Source organism: Grus americana, chromosome 1, assembly GCF_028858705.1.
Source record: "Grus americana isolate bGruAme1 chromosome 1, bGruAme1.mat, whole genome shotgun sequence".
NCBI classification, from domain to species: domain Eukaryota; kingdom Metazoa; phylum Chordata; class Aves; order Gruiformes; family Gruidae; genus Grus; species Grus americana.
The window spans coordinates 188,195,330-188,214,179 of NC_072852.1; the positions used below are offsets into that span (position 1 = coordinate 188,195,330).

The 18,850-nt window shown below is 41.9% G+C and overlaps 2 protein-coding genes across 3 annotated transcripts; one reads left to right on the top strand and one right to left on the bottom strand.

The window, feature by feature from the left end:
- The first annotated feature begins 220 nt into the window (after positions 1–220).
- On the top strand, positions 221–5,870 carry NUDT15 (nudix hydrolase 15). Its single transcript, XM_054823852.1, is given in 5 exon segments — positions 221–225; positions 2,825–2,939; positions 2,941–3,188; positions 3,307–3,497; positions 3,901–5,870. Coding segments are annotated over 5 exon segments (705 nt in total). The 3' UTR covers positions 4,047–5,870.
- Positions 5,871–8,512: 2,642 nt separating this feature from the next.
- MED4 (mediator complex subunit 4) lies at positions 8,513–17,515 on the bottom strand. 2 transcript variants are annotated; one of them, XM_054812799.1, is made up of 8 exons: positions 17,387–17,515; positions 15,036–15,102; positions 14,499–14,669; positions 14,083–14,140; positions 13,033–13,119; positions 12,140–12,271; positions 9,113–9,285; positions 8,513–8,925 (listed from the first exon to the last, which is right to left on the bottom strand). In XM_054812799.1, the coding sequence occupies exons 1-7, from the start codon at positions 17,473–17,475 to the stop codon at positions 9,113–9,115; spliced, it is 777 nt and encodes a 258-aa protein (XP_054668774.1). In that variant the 5' UTR covers positions 17,476–17,515; the 3' UTR covers positions 8,513–8,925. The 2 variants fall into 2 exon arrangements, with proteins under 2 accessions (XP_054668774.1, XP_054668773.1); XM_054812798.1 differs by having other exon boundaries at positions 9,069–9,285.
- Positions 17,516–18,850: the final 1,335 nt, after the last annotated feature.

Genomic DNA, 18,850 nt, shown 5'->3' on the forward strand with positions numbered 1-18,850 from the left:
AGTATTAGGGCTCAGGATAATAACCAGCTGCTTGATTGCAAGTGAGGGAAAATCCATACATCTTTCAAGCTCACATTTCAGCCAGCCTGCTGGCAGGACTTTGATGCCATGCACTGCTGTCATATTCCACCCAGTTTCTGAATGTCAGCTTTGCAATGTAAAATATTTAAACATAATCCTTAAATCTTCCAGTTCATACTTCTGCCAAGAGAAGGCGACTATGCGGTAAATTCCACAGCAAGGGAACTGCATGCATGAGATTCTCAGAAAGACGGGTGCTTTCTGGTTGTGTAGCTGTTTTTCAAGCAGCTTTTGTACACTGTGCTTTTCTGACCTGGTTTCTCTATGTGTGGTGTTCTTAAAGAATGGCTGCATAGTCATTTTAATCTGACATAAACCTGGCCTGTCACTAACATGGTTAGTCCTATCATTCTTCTTCCCAGCTGCTCATACTCGCCATCTCTCTTGTACCAATTCAATCGCTCATGTACCTGAGCTGTAAACCACATCGGGGAACCCATCCTGCTGAAAAAATAATCTTTTTCTCAGTTTGCTGAGTTAGGCTTGGCTTCATGCTATGTTTAATCTGATCTAACTCTGCTCCATCCCCTCCCTGTGCTGCCCACAGCATGCTAGAAAACAAATGCATTTAATAAGTGGGGGCTTTTTGAGCCAGATAAGTTCACTCATCCAGTTCACTGCACAGCCACTTCAATAACAGTGCGAGCATGAGGAACAAGTGCTTGGGCCTGAAAAGTAGGTGCCTCTCTTTCAATAGCAGCCTGGATGCATACTTGTTTAAATACACAGTATTAGCTGTTTATCTCACAGAAGTACTTTCTCAGATGAAATATTAATAAAGTTTACAAGAGCATGTAAATCATAACCTTGCAAGCTTTTGAACATACTACCATAGTAGAAGATGCATTTTTACTTTCTCATTCTTTGCTTGTTCTCATCTCTTTTCTTCAGTGGATGTCTGCTCACCATCACGCTCAGAAATACCGGCCTATATTTCTTTCATGATCTGCAAAACCTCTGAGCACATGCCTGCAACCGAAATAAATCCTGAAGAGAAACTGATTAGAACAGATTCAGTCAACAAAATGTAGTTTATTTTCACACAGTATTCTTTATGTTAATGACCCCAAACATAAGATGAAGAAATAGAAACAATTAAATACAAGCACCTGTATTAAAGCAGATTTCAAAACATCACCAAAAAAACTATTTTAAAGTCCTGTAAAGGAATAACACTTTGTGACCTTGTTGTCATCAATAGGCTGGAAAAGAGAAAGGGAAAATCTTAGCCTACTAACAATTATTAGTTGTTTGTAAGAAATATGAAAGTTTTTATATTCTACATAATTATCTTTATATAATAAAATATTTGTAAGAAATTGTATCTTCCTACAATTCTCACAAGCATAATGAGTATATGAATATTTTTTATATTTAAAAAGGTATGAGTAGAATCACAGATGGCCACCTTCAGGTTTCTTGGTAAATGCTGTTTGGTAGAAGGTACAGGAAAATGGCATACACACAGAAAGCAGAATGTTTTCATCATTCGGGTAAACAGCCTTGTGGTGTTTTGAGGTATTGGAAAAGAATCAGCTTAGTGTGCAAGGAAAAGTCTTTGATAAGATTTTTATAACATGGTTGTCATCCTAATATGTAAATACAGAAATGCCGTAACTGACTGATGTTTAATCTGGAGATACTTCAGCTGTACTGGAGGACAGATATAAATGAACGAGCTTGGTTTACAAAAAGTCAGTTAGCTTGACAATTTGCCCAAGATTATTTTATTTTTATTTACTAATGCCAGTAATTGAGGGTGTGGGCTGACATCACAACTAAACAAAACAGCCAACTACTGTCAGAGGGCAGCTTTGCTTCTAGCGCACCCACCTATGGACTCTGGACGTTTCCTTCATGCCAACACTGGGACTCATCTGATGCCGTACCAAGCCAGTGCAGACAATTAAATGCCAGAAAACAAATCCCAGAAAACCTAGCAATTAATTTTTTAAGCCAATTTGGCCCTATGACCTTCATAAGTAAATGAAAACATCTGTATACAAGTATGTTAAAACCTTATCAAATAGGTATTCGAAAGTCCTGCAAAGGAATACTACTTCATATCCCTGTTGTGATGAATAGGCTGATAATTAGTAGGGGAAAATCTGACAAGTATTAGTTGTTTATAAGGAACATTAAAGTTTTTATCTTATATTCTACATAATTATCTTTCTATAATAAAAAAATGTGAAAATAAAAGTAAACACTTGTTAGCAGAAATTTTTATTTCTCATCAGTCAGGAACTGTTATTCTGCCTCTGGATCTCTGCTTAGCTAACGCTGCAATTTCTTTTTTAATGATTTCTTAACGATGCTTCAGAGTCACACTCTTCACCCAGCAGGAACTGTGGGCTAATTAAGAGGGGCCACTTTCTGAGTTCTGAACAAATCTGTAGTCAGAGACCAGCTGGCACCCTGACGTCCAAGAAAGCAAAAGAAAGCTTGTAACTAGTTTGTTTGGGTTTAGGTGCCCTCATTTGCACATATTTATTTCCAAGCCTCGGTAACCTCATTAGTCCCTTGGTATTCAGACACCAAAAAAAAAACCCCAAACCCAAAATGAACTACAGAACACAAAGCCATTTGGCCATGCAGGCGGTTCTCTCTCCCTCTTCCCAGCCTGCCTGGGAAGCTCACTGCTTTCCTCACAAGCGACAGTTGTTGCCCTCATACTGCTGGTAGCGACGCGAGCACAGTGGTCAAATACCGGGTCTTGCGTCTCTGAGCTGGGATGAACTAGTTACTCGGCGACGGCCAGGCGCGCTGGCTCCCCACAGCGGCTCCGCGGGGAGTCCAAGCGACTGCCGCCACTCAGCCACAGGCCTCGCCCCTAAGTGACGTCACCGCCGCCAGGGCGCGCATGTGTTGCGCCTGATTGGAGGAGCCGCCCCCGCCCGTTGCCGCGCTCCGGGCCTGAGGGGGGCGGAGCCTCCCCGACCGACCACGGCCGTCATGGGTGACACGGTGCAGCACCCGCGGCCGGGCATCGGCGTGGGGGTGGTGATCACCAGCCCCGCGCACCCGAACTGCGTCCTCCTGGGCAAAAGGAAAGGCCCGGTGGGGGCCGGCACCTACCAGCTCCCCGGAGGCCACCTGGAGTTCGGGTAGGAACCCCGAGCCGCCCCCCGGGGCCGCGCACGCCGGCGGCGCGGGAGAGCTGGCTGCCCGCCGCGGGCCGGCCCTCCCCTCTCCTGAGGCGGCCGTGCCTTCCCCCGCCCGCAGGGAGAGCCTGGCGGAGTGCGCCGCGCGGGAGACGCTGGAGGAGGCGGCGTTGCGGCTGCACAACGTACGCTTCGCCTCAGCCGTCAACTCGGTGTGCACCAGAGCGCGCTACCATTACGTCACAGTCCTCATGAAAGGCGAGGCGGAGCCGGGGGCGGAGCCACGCAACCGCGAGCCCGAGAAGAACGAGGGTGAGGAGCGTGCGCGGTGGCGGGGGTGTCACCGTGGGCTGCTGCTCGGGTTCCTCGTCACGGAGAACTGCCGGTACGGCCGTTCTCTTACTCGGCTGTATCGAAATACACGTTTGAGCTTCATTAAGTTTCTGTTTCCCTTTATTGCCACACGCTAACAGAGTGAGGTCAGGGAGTAGCTACAGCTACGTTTATCCCATAGATCTGAGAAAACACTCATTTCCAGTAGGGTCGAGGCTTAAGGAGAGGAAAACAATAAATTTAAAATGACAGTGTATGCAACAGAGAACTTGAATATGTCTTTGGCAGTTTCTGTACAAGAACAATCCACCCAGGCTTGCAGAGGCAGAATTGTTATGTGATTAATTTTACACTCTGGCTTCTTTTTTTTCTTCTCCTACAGGTTGGGAATGGGTTAAATGGGATGAATTTCCTCCAGCAGATCAACTGTTCTGGGCCTTACGCTGTTTGAGAGAGCAAGGTTACAATCCCTTTACAGAAGAGCTCGATCATCTGAAGGGGTACACAGGAAGTCACCAACTAGCATAAAAACTAACTGTATAATATGTAACAAACTAAAGGCCAGACCTGCTTTTTTGGTGTAAAAGAGGAGAGGATATATCATGCTCGCTCTGCCCACGTGAAAATAGTACCCTTCCCAAAGCTAGAAAGATGCCAAATGTTTCGGTGCTTTCACCGTATTTCACACAACAGTTTGTCTCCCATTCCAGAGCTAGATGGGGCTTTATGCGACAACAAACATTTTCTAGTTGTTAACCATTAATGTTTTCTTTTATAGAAAAGCCATAGTATTTGGTTAATCTTTATCTAGATGAATAGCCCTTTGGAAGTCAGAACTAGTCAGTGAAGCTTACTCACTTGGAAACAGTTGCAGCATCGGGCCCAATAGAAACAGGTTTGTTTAAACCACTGTCCTGTTCTCTATGTAAAACTACTTTATGTATCATGCTGCTTTCCTGTAATTATAAATCTTGGACCAATTTTTAAACTTAGCCTTGTCTTATAACTTCGGTTAAGATACTGTTGTGAACAAAAGTCACATTTTCCAGACAATGCCTCGTTCTCCTGCAGACATACTTGAAAATCAGGGTAATATGAACATGGAAGGGTTGCAGTGGCTCTTTTGTAGGGAATGAAAACTCCCTGACCCTTCTTGCCAACCCCTTTTGTTACAGAGTTCTGTTTGTAGCCTCAGTTACATTAGAACCTAACTGCAGAAGCGTTTCACATCTCTGCAGTCGATCTTAATTCCTGATCACGTTACTAAACTCTTTCATGAAGAGCTGCCTACAGTGTTCTACTAGGCTGACAAAAATAACACTGTACAAACTAGTCTCATTTAGAGGCGTAGCTCTACAGCAGACAGTCATACTTTTTGGGTAAAGAGGGTTGTCAGTATTAAACAGCACAGATGGGTGCAATTCTGTATGGCTACTGGGATTTGATAGAACTTAATTTTCAGTTTGATGTGACTAAATGATTGAATTGGTAGGGAATGAAGTCACAGTACACAAAATATGTACAAAACCAACAAGTTTCTATTTTTAATTTTTCTAGAATCTGTAACCAAATTTGATTCTTTTTCAGCTGTAGTCATTAGGACATCAGTTAATTTTAGGATATGACATTTAAAAAAATCACTAATGGGCTCATTTTTTTTTCTCTTCAGGGTTCTTTTAAAAGGTTCTTTTGTCTGTTTCCTTCAGATATACCCATTGTACAAAATGTTCTGAGATACATTTTATTTAAAAGAAATAAAGGTAAGCCAAATATTGAAAGATTCAAATTGTCTGAAATTACAAATTGACTTGTCAGTTCTTAAAAGAAATGAGTTTGAAGGGTTTAAAGCTCTTCCTTACTTTGCACATACATTTTCTTAAATGGAGATGGCTTTTATGCTGAGATGCAGAGTGATGTGAGGTATAAGGATGCTACTGATGATCTCAAGCCTCCTACTTAGAATTTGAAGTATTAACTACGTGCACCTTCCCTTAGGACAGATATTCTTTCTCTGAAGTGAAGAAAGAAGATAATGCTATAAAGCAGTTTTGAAATGGGAAATATTACTGAAAATTCCTTTACTACTATATCTTTGTAGAAAACTTTTTTCTATTAAAAAGTGGAATTTTGTTCCTGAAAGCAATATGTACACTGAAAATTATTCCATTCAGCTGTCAACAAAGAGACTGTAGGAAGAGTTGACAGATGTCCTGCCCATCTGTTCCAAAGAATAATGAAAAAAAATTAAAATTATTTAGTACAATTTTAAATTTTAGAAGGCATCTAGCTCTTGATGGAAAACCAGGGGTCACTGTAAAATGGTTTGTCATGCAATAAATATTTTGTTACCATTAATGGTTATATTCATTTTATCTGTTGTAAATATACAAGTAGTTACTGAAATGAGGACACAAACAGTATCTCCATACCTCAGGGTTCCTGTATCCTTTCTAAGTGGCCTGATTAAATGACTACAGTGCATTACTGCAATCAGCTGTCGGCAATCCCCAACTTAAATAACATGCATTTGATATGTACACCCCCACCCCTGAAAATTTGATTCTTAGTAGTTTTTAGTTGCTAAGACTCAGTCCTTTCAACTAAATGTTATGTTTACTTTGATTTTTGGTACTTTTGCTAAATAGGAAAATCTATCATGTACACATCTAAGCCACTGAATAACAAAACACGCCGTTAAAACTTTGTGGTTTGCTAAATTGCTTGCAATAGATACCATTCACCTAAAATGGCATTCACCTAAAATGGCATTATTGTTATCCAGAATTGAGAAAAATACTCCTGAACAGCATACGGTTTGGAGCAGTGATGTAAACTGATTAGGATGCATCTTATACCCAGTGTCTGATTTTATACCAAGTGAACAGTGGGCAGAGCTTTCTTACCTATTTCTTACATGTAACACATTGGTCCCACTTAATCCTTTAATTGACTAGCAAACAACCCAGAAAAAGCAGTGGTCATTGCTTCTGTTCATGCTTATTTATGTCTGGAAACAACCACCCACCTCCACAATATTTCAGTTAGTAAATCACATGATCCAGCCATACAAGAGTTTTGGGTAGACTGTACATTACACTTTCCATGACTATTAATTATCTCTATTTGTATTTCATTCCAAGAAAATAACATCCCTATAAATAAGAAGACAAACAGAGACCCGTGAGCTGTGGCTGTGTCATAAGATGTGTTGAGAGGATCGCTTAGGGAAGAAAATACTAATGCCATGGTACAAAGCATTAGGAAACTGCCTTTTGCAATATTGTGTATTAAACACATGTTTAAGAAAAAGCAGTGTGAACTGCAGTGGGGTTAGGCAAGGTCAACTAGGACAATTGAGAAAGGGCAGGTATCTTGGGATTAACATGAATTAAAGAGGAAATACCATTCTCTGTAAAGACACGGGGTAAACACCAAAGAGGAAAAGACAATACTGACTAAAGGTTAAAATGTATATGTATCTGAATAACTTTAGACGGCAAAAATAGAGGTGAAATTTTAGTAACTCTGAAAATACTTGCAAAAGGAACAGCTGAGACAAAACCAAATTCCCTGTGTCTCTCAAGACAAAAAACACTGCCCTGCATTATATGATTGAACCTGACCGAAGAGGTCCTTTTGATTTCTACATCCTTATGGGACTTGTTGGTCATATGTGGCAGCATTACTGAGAGCAATGTTTGAAAGACTGAGCAAATGAGGGAGTACCTGATTTATCGGATACTTCCTGCAAGGAATCTACAAAATGGAGAAGTGGAGAGGATTGTGATCAGTGCTTCAGGAAGCCTCATGGCAGGGCAGAAACACATCACATTGGTTTTCTGATTTGATCAGAGGGTTACTTAAGATAAAAGTAGCTGTCATAAAATGACTCCTTAAGCAAAACAGAACAAGGAGAGGAAAGCCAAGGGAAGCGTCTTTGGAAAGATGAAAGAACATTGTAGCTGAGGAAGGAAACGTGTGGTGGGTTGACCTTAGCTGGACACCAGGTGCCCACCAAGCTGCTCTATCACTCCTCTCCTGAGCTAGACAGGGAAAGAGAAAATAAGATGGAAAAAAACTTGTGGGTCAAGATAAAGACAGTTTAATAAAGCAAAAGGAAAGGTCATACGCAGAAACAAAGGAAAACAAAAGATTATTCTCTACTTACCATCAGCAGGCAATGTCCGGCCACTTCCTGGGAAGCAGGGCTTCAGTACACATAGCAGTTGCTCCGGAAGAAAAACATTGTAAATAACGAATGCCCCCCCTTCCTCCTCCTTTCTCTTAGCTTTTATTGCTGAGGCATCGCATGGTATGGAATATCCCTTTGGTCAGCTGGGGTCCTGGCTGCGTCCCTTCCCAGGATCTTGCCAACCACAGCCTACTGGTGAGGGGGGATGTTCAGAGACAGCCTTGGTGCTGTGCCAGCCCTGCTCAGCAGTAGCCACAACACCGGGGTGTTACCAACACCTTGCTGGCCACCAACACACAGCACAGCGCTGCGAGGGCTGCTGTGGGGAAAATTAACTCCATCCCAGCCAGACCCAATGCAAAATGCAACTGCTGAAATAAACCAATTAGCAGGTTCAGAGAACTGAAAAAGTTATAGGGGACAAGAATAAAGAATCTGTGAGCACTTTGAAGCGAAAGGAGCTAAACCTGCAGCGTGCCGCAAGCGTCTCATCTCCAGCGTCCCAGGATGCTTAACCACAGTAATGGTGAAGCCTTTCGAATGGGTGCTTTACATCACTGCCTCAGGGTCTACCCAGTGATGTGTGCACCTCACAAAGCTAAGCTGGAAAGGACAGACTTTCAGTTCCTGACTGCTCAGCTGCTTCTAATACTGACTTGGCATTTTGCCGAGGAGAAAATGGAGTACAAACTTCTGAAACTCAATCAGAATTCAGCCACGTACTGGGATAAAATGTGCTGAGCATTGAAGTTACACAGTAACTCATCTAAGATTTAAGTTTGCAAAATGAAACGTAGGGTTACATCAAAGCTGAGTTTATTTATGACAAATCATTCGTTATATATTACAATAATTACAAACTTTTTTTTTTTTTTACACACACACACACCTTATTGCCATATTTTTGTTCTCAGCACACACGAGATGATCAAGAACAGATTTAGGCAGTAACAAAACAAGATATTAAAATTACAAATTTAATGCCTCATTTCTGTGCCATAGAAAAGGCTATCATCAAAAGAGTAAAGTTACTAACAAACATACAAGGAGATTCCCCTTACACCTTTTTTCCCAGGAACTTTTGTCATCTAATGTATAGTAAATATATATATATATACACACGCACATCTCTTGCAAACATACACATTCACATAATCACTGGAAGTGTGGCATCTCTCCTCCAGCAGAAAGCTCCCAGTCATTTTACTTGAACATCTAATGGGAAAAAAAAAAATTCTGAAGTCCATGGTTATAAATTAGTCACCCTATTTCTGAGTCAGCTGTTATCTTCTCCCTACACAGGGCTGCCAGCATAACAAAAGGGTATTGCTGTTTGTGATGAACAGCATCCAACCTACCTTCACCACAGGAAAGGTCTACTAGGGATACTGTCCCTTTGTACCTAGTCTGAGTCACTGCTGCTGCTTGAGGAGTCTGTTGACATAACTTCTACATCATCTTCGTTCTCTTTATTGTGTCCTGGAGGCTCCAACATGAAGTCATTACTGTGATTAGGAGGTAGCATGTTCATTGACATATCACTTGACTGCCAAGGATACTGAGGAGCGAGCACATCTGGAAAAAAGGGGCATAATCAACCAAACTATCAGCTTTGTATATTGACAAATTTAACAAGACAGCTCAACCAGAACTCCAATTTAAAATTAAAGCAAATCTTAAAATCCTGCCTGAATTTTGGACAGATGAAACCCTCCAGTAACAGCTGGAAAACATCTCATGATGGAGCCATTCTATCACTGTAAAAGCCTACTCTGCCGGAGAGGCCTATTTATGTAGGTAGCTCTTGATCGCTCATCACTCTACTTCAAAACAGTATATATTCATACAGAGCTTTTAATCTTCAAAGCACAGTTTGAACTGACTTAACATTCACAACCACTGGCAGTAATGAAAATGGTCACCCTCTGTCAGTAGGCAAAAATAGATGAAAACATTAGATCAAAAAAACCACCCCAACCCTTAAGGTAGACCACAGAAATTCAGAGTGAAAGCTTTTATCCAAATTTGGCTCAAACACCTCGGTTATCATTTTTCCAACAGCAAATATGGTGCACCAAGTGCAATGGAGAAGAGTGTCCTACTACAAAACCATGGCCACAGAGATACTTAGAGGTGGGAATGCCCCACTGTGCCTCAGCCAGGCCAGCCTCGGTTGCCTCTGACTTCTCTCAGCTCTCTCTGTTTCTTCTCTTCTCCTCCTATTTCCAAAGCCATCTCACCCTACACTCCCTACCAACCTACCCGCCCCCCACAACACTTCCCACTCCCTCCCTTCCTTACCCCAAATGGCTCCCATTTCAAAGCTGCAGTATACATCTATATGCCACTTCTGCTCCCTTCCTTTTAATTTATGCTCCTACTGCTGTGCTCTTCTTCTCCACTCATTACCGGGCACTGTAGCTAGTCTATCCCAGAGAAGAAACCAGCTATCTCCCACTTATAGCAAGAATTAAAAACAATTAGGCAGAGTCAGAAGTGAACAAAAGCCCCCAACATGGGACTCTGAGAACTGAAAAAGAGGTCACTGTCTAAGCAGGGAGTCAGCTATGGTAGACTTACTCTCACTCAGGTGCTAACTCAGAAGCACACAAACTCCACACACATAGTAGCTTCTGATCTTTAAGTCTGCAGACACCTGAGATTCCGCACAGGAACTACAGCCACAGTCATACCTGATGCATTACCTAGCTGTACAGATGCAAGAACGTAATGCAGCCTTTATGCCGGTTCTGTGCCTGCTTTAGGAAGACCAACAGTAGGACCAGGTGGTCTCATCCCAGCTGTGGTGAAGGTAACCAACTTTATTTGAACCAGCTGAGAACATAAGCCAGTGTTTTACATTTTGTGGCCATGCTTCAATGCTGGAACCAGTTCACTATTAAACCAGGCTGAATGTGCGTGCTAAGCAGCCTCAAACTTTTGAGGGTACCAAGCAGACCAGGGGCTGGCTTGCAGACTCAGTAATTGGACATCTCTGCAGAAGTCTCTAAAAGGACTAGATCCCATAATTAGTATTCTCAGGACATGCCTCCACACACTAACAGATTCAGGATCCCTACACAAAATGCTGGGGCAGCCTCTACTTTCTCTTTTGATGTTTCCCTTTTACCCAACAGTTTAGTAATTAGAGGATTTCCCCTGACATAGGAGACTCAGATTCAGTTAACAACTTTACTTGAGGAGTTTAAATCCCACATTTTCCAGCTTCTCAAGGAAAAATCCTAAAAAGTGGGCTTTCAGTTCTTACAGAGACAGCACTCAAAAGTAAAAGGAACAATTCTGCACCCGCTAAGGCAGAGGAGGCAACCACAAGGGGCTCTACCAAAACTTAGGCAAACACATGCTCAAACTCCAAGAGGAAAACACAATCAAAACATCTCCTCTGACCATACTTCAAAAGGAAGGATACATGGGTTCATCCTCAGCATTTCCCTGGTTGGTCGCTATGGACAGATGTGAGGGTCCACATCTATACAGCTCACTGACCCATTTTATTCAAGGCCAGAGGTTTAGAAAGTGAGATGATGCAGAACTTTAAGTCACTTCCTAAGAGGTGACAATAGGATTAGACAGATGACTGGAAACACAAAATCAAAGTTTGCTATTTCTCGCAATACAGGGGGTTTTAAATATATTCAGTATAATTTTTTGAAGATAAGCTTTCCGTAGCACCTGCAAGAGCCTTAACAGACAGGTGAGAACTGTTACAGATCTCCTATGAATCCAAACTAAGGACTTTTCCACAATTTAGTCTAACCATGGTAGATTAATGATGTATGGGTACAGAACCACTAAATTCTTGATTCAGTTACTGTATTTTACAGCTAAATTCCATTTTAGCATGAATAAATGAATCCCACTAACATTACTGGAAGTGCCCATTTCACTAAGCAATTAAGAGGTTAAAGTTTGATTCCTACACTCAAGGTACTACCTCACCAGCTGTCCTTTGCAATGTCTTTTCAATCCACAACTAAGCAAACAGTCTTGCTGTATAGACTGTAGACTTAAAGAAAGGTAGGGGATGACAATAAACCTCTTTTTTTCTGAATACAGCTTTCACAATTCCATACTTTGTCATCACTGCTAAGAAAAGTTTGCTTTGAAAAGGCTTCTTTTCAATATGATTTGATATCACTTTATTTACAGCAATTTAAAATAAGTGATTCTAAGGTAACTGAGTGAGTTTTGTTTATATTGACTTAGTCGCAGTGCTTGCAGTATGATTTAGCATGAAATGAAATCATACAATTTCTAATTGTTAGCTTTATTTACTAGATCTTCACTGCTAGGGAACAATGTCAGCCATCATTTTCATTATTTTAACTCTGATTTGCCTTTGCTAAGGGAAATGTATAATTGCTATGACTGTACAAGGAATAAAGAAAAGCAAAACAGTTTCTCTTACCTGGCAGTCTGCCCGCTGCAAGCGCATCCCCTGGTAAGTGTCCATTAACTCCATTGGTGGATGGATTGTTCATCTGACCCAAAAGACCGCTCCTCATTTCCAGATCTGTAGGATATGGCCTACGTGGGTCCCCTTTAAAATAAATGTTTTTAAATATTTAACAATTGTCTTGCAGCCATGAACTTTTTCTTCAGTGCCTAGTTTCCTTACAAAAAAAAGCCCACACTGTGATTGTTTGGATCAGCAATGAGCATCACAGCTGTTTTGTTAAAATCCAAGTCTGTGTCTTTCACTTAGACTTTCTTTGTTCATTCAAATTTGGCAGAAAAAGCACATTTAAGAAACAAAACAAAAAACCATGTTTAGATGATATCTTTACTCTCCCTGCTACTTCACAGCAAAACAGCAAGGATAGGAATTGGAAAAAACACATTCACATTTTGGACAAGGAGGATAGTTCCCAAAATTGAAACCTGACATAATAAAAGCCCTGCTTCTGACTCCACTGATGACTAACATCCCCTGTAAAGAATATTTTAAGGGGCAGGAGGGAACACAAGCAAGCACATAGAAAAGCCTTTAACACACTCGGTTCTAACTTATAACTGGGGCCAACATTCAGGGTAAAAAAAAAAAAAAAAAAAAAAAAGAGCAAGCAGAGGAGGCCAGTCAGTTAATGGAAGCATGCAGTTTCATAGCCTCTTGAAGACATATATAAAGTCTACAGAACTTTGGATATCCATTTTTGTTGACAATATTAGATCTAACAGCTGAAATGTTACTCTAATAAACCCCACTGTTTTTCACTATATAAAAGCATTACAAGACCAGATACTGACCATGCTTTATTATTATTAAAAAAAAAAAAATCTATTGTCATAAACATAAGTTACCTGGTACCCACGTCAGAGGGGCACAAACAGCATTGCTAGCACTGATCCTATGGGCATATTTAATTATTTCTTCAGAGGAAATAGCACCTAGAAGAAGGGACAAAGAGTTACTATACTTTCAAGAGACTGTATCATTCAATTGTTTCAGAATATTGGACACTAACATTGAAAAGATTGGGAATGTCATTTTGTCAAACATTAAGAGCATGCTTCAAATGCAATGACTGCTTAGAGGATTCTTAGATTGTGCAAGGATGAGCTTCGCAGTGAACTGATTTTACAGCCATGAGTTCAGTACACCTCCAATGTCAACAGTTCTTTAATCTTGTGAAAAACACAATCCAACCTCTTAAGCAGTGTACTTGACAAGCACAATTTACAAGAAAACTTCAGTACCCACTTTATTATGGAATTTTCTGTAGTGAAGAAATGTTTTGTTTAGTAATTGTAGAGAACACGTGTAGCAGCCCTTCTAAATACGTGCCTGTATTACAAGTAATAGAAGTTTTATGAAATTCCTTTTTTTTTTTTAATATGGAAGAGGTATAACAAAGTGATAAAAGACACTTTAAAAAAAACACCAAGAAAATACCTCCCAACACACAAAAATGTTGGCTTAGCTTGGTAAGTGCCACAGAGTAGCAGGAATGGCTTCAAATACAAACCTGTATCACCAGCTAGTCAGTCTTTCAAATACAATGTTGTTTTACAATATCCATGAACACAAACATTCTCTCCCTTTCCTCAGTCGACCTACTGAGGCAATTTGCCTTTGGTGAGCTGCTTAGGTAATCAGATATAGAATTATCCGAGTAAGAAGAGTGTTGAAACACTTGAATTTAAGTTTTAATATTTGGATATGTTTGCCGTAATTCATTCCTGCCTTTATTCTGAGGAAACGGTTATAAGTTCATAATGAAAGGGAAATTTGTGTACACATAAAGCATCCAAAATCCATGATGGCAGAATTAAAAAAAAATAAATAACCCTAACTTGAGCTCATTAGCAACTTCTTTACAACTGCATTTACGTACAGTCATGGATACTCACCTTTTCTTGCCTTTTCAATTGATTTCAGCTTTTCCTTTGCTTGATAAACAGCTGTTGCCTAGTTGTAAAAAACAACAAACAAACTAAACCAAACCTTCAATACATCTTTAATTTGTAAACTTCTACATAAAGTTGGCTCAGTGAATAAACCCTTGACTTTAATTGCATTTTAAGAAACTATTCAGTGAACATTTTCAAAATATACAGAGGTAAAGTAGGTTTGGAAGAAAATTAGCATTATAAAACAAAACTGAATACCATAACTAAACAGTATTCAATGACTGGAAAAAAACAAAAACAAACCACTAAGCTTTTATGAAGTTTTAAATATTTAAATCTTCTCAAACTAACACAACATCACTTTCTCCAGAACAACCTTTTCCACAAGTAGATGCTCAAAAGTATTATAAACTTACCAGTATGTGTTCTGCTTCTTTAAGCTGTTTCTGCAGCTGCTGAATATCATTATCCCGCTTCTCTACTACCTTTTCTAAAAGCTGCATTTCATGATGAATTTTCCCCTGATCAACTGCCAACTTCATTAGCTCTTGAAACTCTCCATCCCTCTGAATCAGCAGTTCCAGGATCTATTGAACAAGAGTTTTGTAGAACTTTTAATTTAGCAAGAGTAACAACACACCCTCAATCCTGCTGCAAAGAGCAGCAACTGACATCCATAGGAGTATTTCTGTTTGCATGAAAAATGAAACAAAATTTCTTCCTCTGTTTGCACAAACAGCCTATGAAACATTCAACAAACCAACAAACAAACAGCAACATGAGGACCAAGAATGCCTTTGTAGTGGGGCCAAAACCTCATGATCACCACTAGCCTGAGTATAGGCAAGGACAAAGGGAAAAAGAAAGAAAAAAAGAGGAAAAAAAAAAAGGAAAAAATTAGAAGCAAAGCATTGTGCTTACCCAGAGAAATACAGTTTAGAAAGTCAGCTTACCTGACTCTCCTCTCCAGGTTGTGGAAGCTTCTGGTTTCTTGAAATTGCCAAAATTTCAATTAGTTCCCTGAAAGAAAAACTCTTTGTTTGTGCAATTTTCTAGGGTGTTATTTGTAAATCACATCAAGTCATCCCAAAATTGTCAGAGTACTGATATCATTACAAAAGTATTCATGGACTTGAGTATTTTATAGTTTTATAGTACAGTGTTGGCAGGGATTTCTCAGCTAAGAGTAATTCTGTGAATAGTCTTGTGATTGGATCGTGTTTTCTCTTTGTTCTTTGAGCATTTGTAGTCATGAAATGTGCTAAGATCCTGCCAAACTACATAAGACATAAGCAGAAGCTGAGAGAGGAAACAGCACAATGAAACACATTCATATCCTATTTCTACTGCCTTTGTTTGTTGCAAGAGGGCATGAAAGTTGTCTTCTCTATTTTATTTCTCTACTTCTCCTTCCTTTTTTTCCTCAACAGAGGAAATTTCACACTTGGATTTAGAACAACTAAGCCTACACTTTCAAACACCTAAAAAGTTTGTTGTGAAACTACTGTTTACAACAAGTATTTCCACAATGGTATGTTAGTTGTATATCAAACACACACAAATACAAAAAACCTAATAATATTCTGGTGCTAGGTTAGAAGTGCTTCTCAAACAAACCTCTTGATCACGCTTCCAGGTACCCACCTACTTTGCCACCATTCTGAAAAGCCATCAAGAACCTCAGGGGGGACTTGCTAAACAAGACCACAATGCAAAAAGGCATTTTCTATAAATTCAGTAAACTTATTTGACTTCTAAGGCTATGGATTCAACGCTATGCATGAGTAGCTGTCTATTTGGAGATACTGCCCTTAGAACAGAACTGATTCTTTGCTTGGACCAGTGAAAGCAGCTCAAATGGGACGTATGACCAATGCAGGAGCGGGGCCAGAATCTTAAAATGAAAACAGGTACTTTTCAAAATGTCTGAAAAAGCCCCTCACCAGTAAAGCTCTAAATAGCATCTCGGTCTATGTCTCTTGGTTACTCCTGAGCACTGCAATAATTTAAACCAAATAGAGAATAAAGATACTTGTCATTATTGCTAAAGCTTTATTATACCTGACCAATACTGAGCAGCAGCAAATAAAATCTGTTGTAAGTAGGTCAACTACCACTGTCAAGGTTGATGTCATGGAGGGTTGCGTTAGCCAGACGATGCACAGATGCAGATTCAAAACTATACAAGGGCTACAGATCAGACATGCTGCTTAATTTTTGCCCCTACCACCAAACCAGCATCATGACTATGAAAGGCCTAGCTCCACGGTGCTGCAACACTTGCTGATCAACAGGAAGGTTCACTAAACACTGTTGAGGGTTGCTCTGCATTAATTACAGTAGAATACTAGTGCCAGGATTTAAAAAAAAAAAAGTTTAGATAAAGAGCAAGTTTTTTTTCCCAAAAAACACATGTTCTCCAGCAACCTATATGTCACAATAAAATCTATAACTGAAAATAAAACCTAACCATAAACAACAAGAGCAACTGACCAATGTATTTTCCTTGTCCTATCAGTGATAATCATACAGTGAGCCAGCCACATAGATAGTATGGGTCTGAAAAAGTTTTCCTAAGCTTCTGTTTTCCTCGAGAGGAGGAAAATAATTAGGAACCAGTTTAACTGCACTGCCAGTTGTGCCTCCACAACATGGGGGACAACTTGGACGAGGGTCATCAGTCCAGCCTCAAAAATATGGCCTGAGTATTTGCATCGCTCCACAGATGAGCTCTGCAGCCTACTCTGAGTAAGTTTAGCACTAATAAAGGCAATGACCAGAACGGCTTAAGTCACACCATACCATCTACAAATTGCTGACTTAAGCATGATTTTTAGTGATTAATAAAAAGCTTACAATCTGGGGGGTGGGTGGGGTGCATCTCACAGGAAATGCAGGTGCAAACCCAGAAAGAAAAGCAAGCGGAAAGAATAAGGAAGCTCTCCTTCTGCTCTGAAAATGGGAAATAAAGCACCGCCAGTGCTTTCCTACCCGGGTGCGAGCTGTGGAGCAGAGCGCAGGACCGGACCGAGGCACCCGGCGCAGCACCAACCCCTCTCCGGCACAGCCGGCCCGGGCACGGCAAGAGAGCCGGAAAACGCCTGTAACCCGGGCCGGGCGCTGCTCCCGCCTCGCAGCCCAGTGAGGGGTCAGCGTGGCCCAACCCCGGGGACACCCGCTCCTCTCGCCGCCCCCGCCGGAGGCTCCGCGCACGTACAGCGCCGAGCCCTCCACCCCCGGCGCCCCGCCGCCGCCTGGGGCTGTCCCATTCGGTCACCGGGAAGGGGGGAACAGAGCGCGGTACCTGGCCAAGAGCTCGAGATCCTCCAGCGCCGCCAGGAGCCGGTCCCGGGTGCTGCTCCGCTCCCCACCTCCCCCGATCGCCGCCGCCATCACGATTTCGGGCGCGGACCCGAACGAGAACCACCTCCCGGAGGCGGTGTCAGGTCCACGCGCCCGGCCGGCAGCGCCCCCGGCGGCGGAAGCGCGACTTGCAGGCGCCCCGCGGCGAGCGCATGCGCAGGGCGGCCTGGCAGGAGGGAAGACCGTTGCTGCCCCTCCCCCGTGCGGTGCGCGCGGGGGGCGGGAAAGGGCTGAGGGGTAACGGCTCCCGTGAGGCGCGGCGGGAGGGGGCAGGCAGGGCCAGGGGAGTAGGGGCTGGGCGGCAGAGCTCCTCGCGGAGAGCCGTGGGTGTGAGGGGAAAGGAGGTCACATCTGCCTCGGCGAGGCCAGAAGCATGTTTGTAAACGCCCTCTCCTGGAGCTGGGTCGTTACACAAGGATATGCGCTTGTGGTTTTTCTGAACGCATTTCCAGTCCCCGGATTTCCACAGAAGAGCCTCTAAATGAGATTCAGATGTACGCTAAGGATACAGAAAACAAACTGCAAAGAAAGGGCTTGTGGCTGAATTACGTCTTAACTTTTGAAACAGTGTATGAGGGTCCTGATGTCAAAAAATCCCTTAGGTGATTTTTATCAGATGGAGGAAGAAATGTTGTTTTATTAATGGCAGAAGAAAGTGGCTGATACTGATGTAACAAAAACCCGAGCTTTAAATCAGAGCCAAGAGCTCCGTTTACCATGGCTGGCTGTCCTGTAAATGACAGGGCCTGGTAGTGACCTGCCTGACCTGCCGGTGCTGCTTGTGCAGAACTATCTACCCGTGGAAGCTAAAGGCAGCTCTGCATCCATTACAGAGATCTGTCTGCACACGATGATCGGGGCAGGTAACAAATGCAAATCCAGCCCCCGATCCTGCCAGCAGTTAAGCTATAATTAAAAAAGACTGTTGGGTTTTTTTAAATGTTGCTGTATATGGGCTGGTGCTGTAAACAGGCCTCTGGGTGGGGTCACAGCGAAGCCAGTGGAATTTTTTATATTCATGAAACTTTCAGCAATATGAATGTGAGAGAAGCCAGAGTGGAGGGCAGATGAGGGAGCACGGAGTGAAAGCTAATCTGGGGCCAGGGTTTATAACTGGGGCAAGCGCTTCCACAGGAGATCAGGGCATCCCCAGACCCCGCGTCCTTCTGTCAGTGGGCAGCTGCAAAACCTGCCAGCAAACAGCAATTCTCTTCTCTCCTGATTAGAGAAAGCACTAGATGAATGATAACATCCCTGATTCTTCTGGTATTTACTCGTTTTACCTTCCACAATAAGTATGTCCCTGAGAAATTTACACTTATTTAAAAAAAAATAAAAGGCGTGAAATTCATTGATCAATGATTCTTTAAGTTGTGGTTTAAGTAACCAATTCAGCATTATGAGA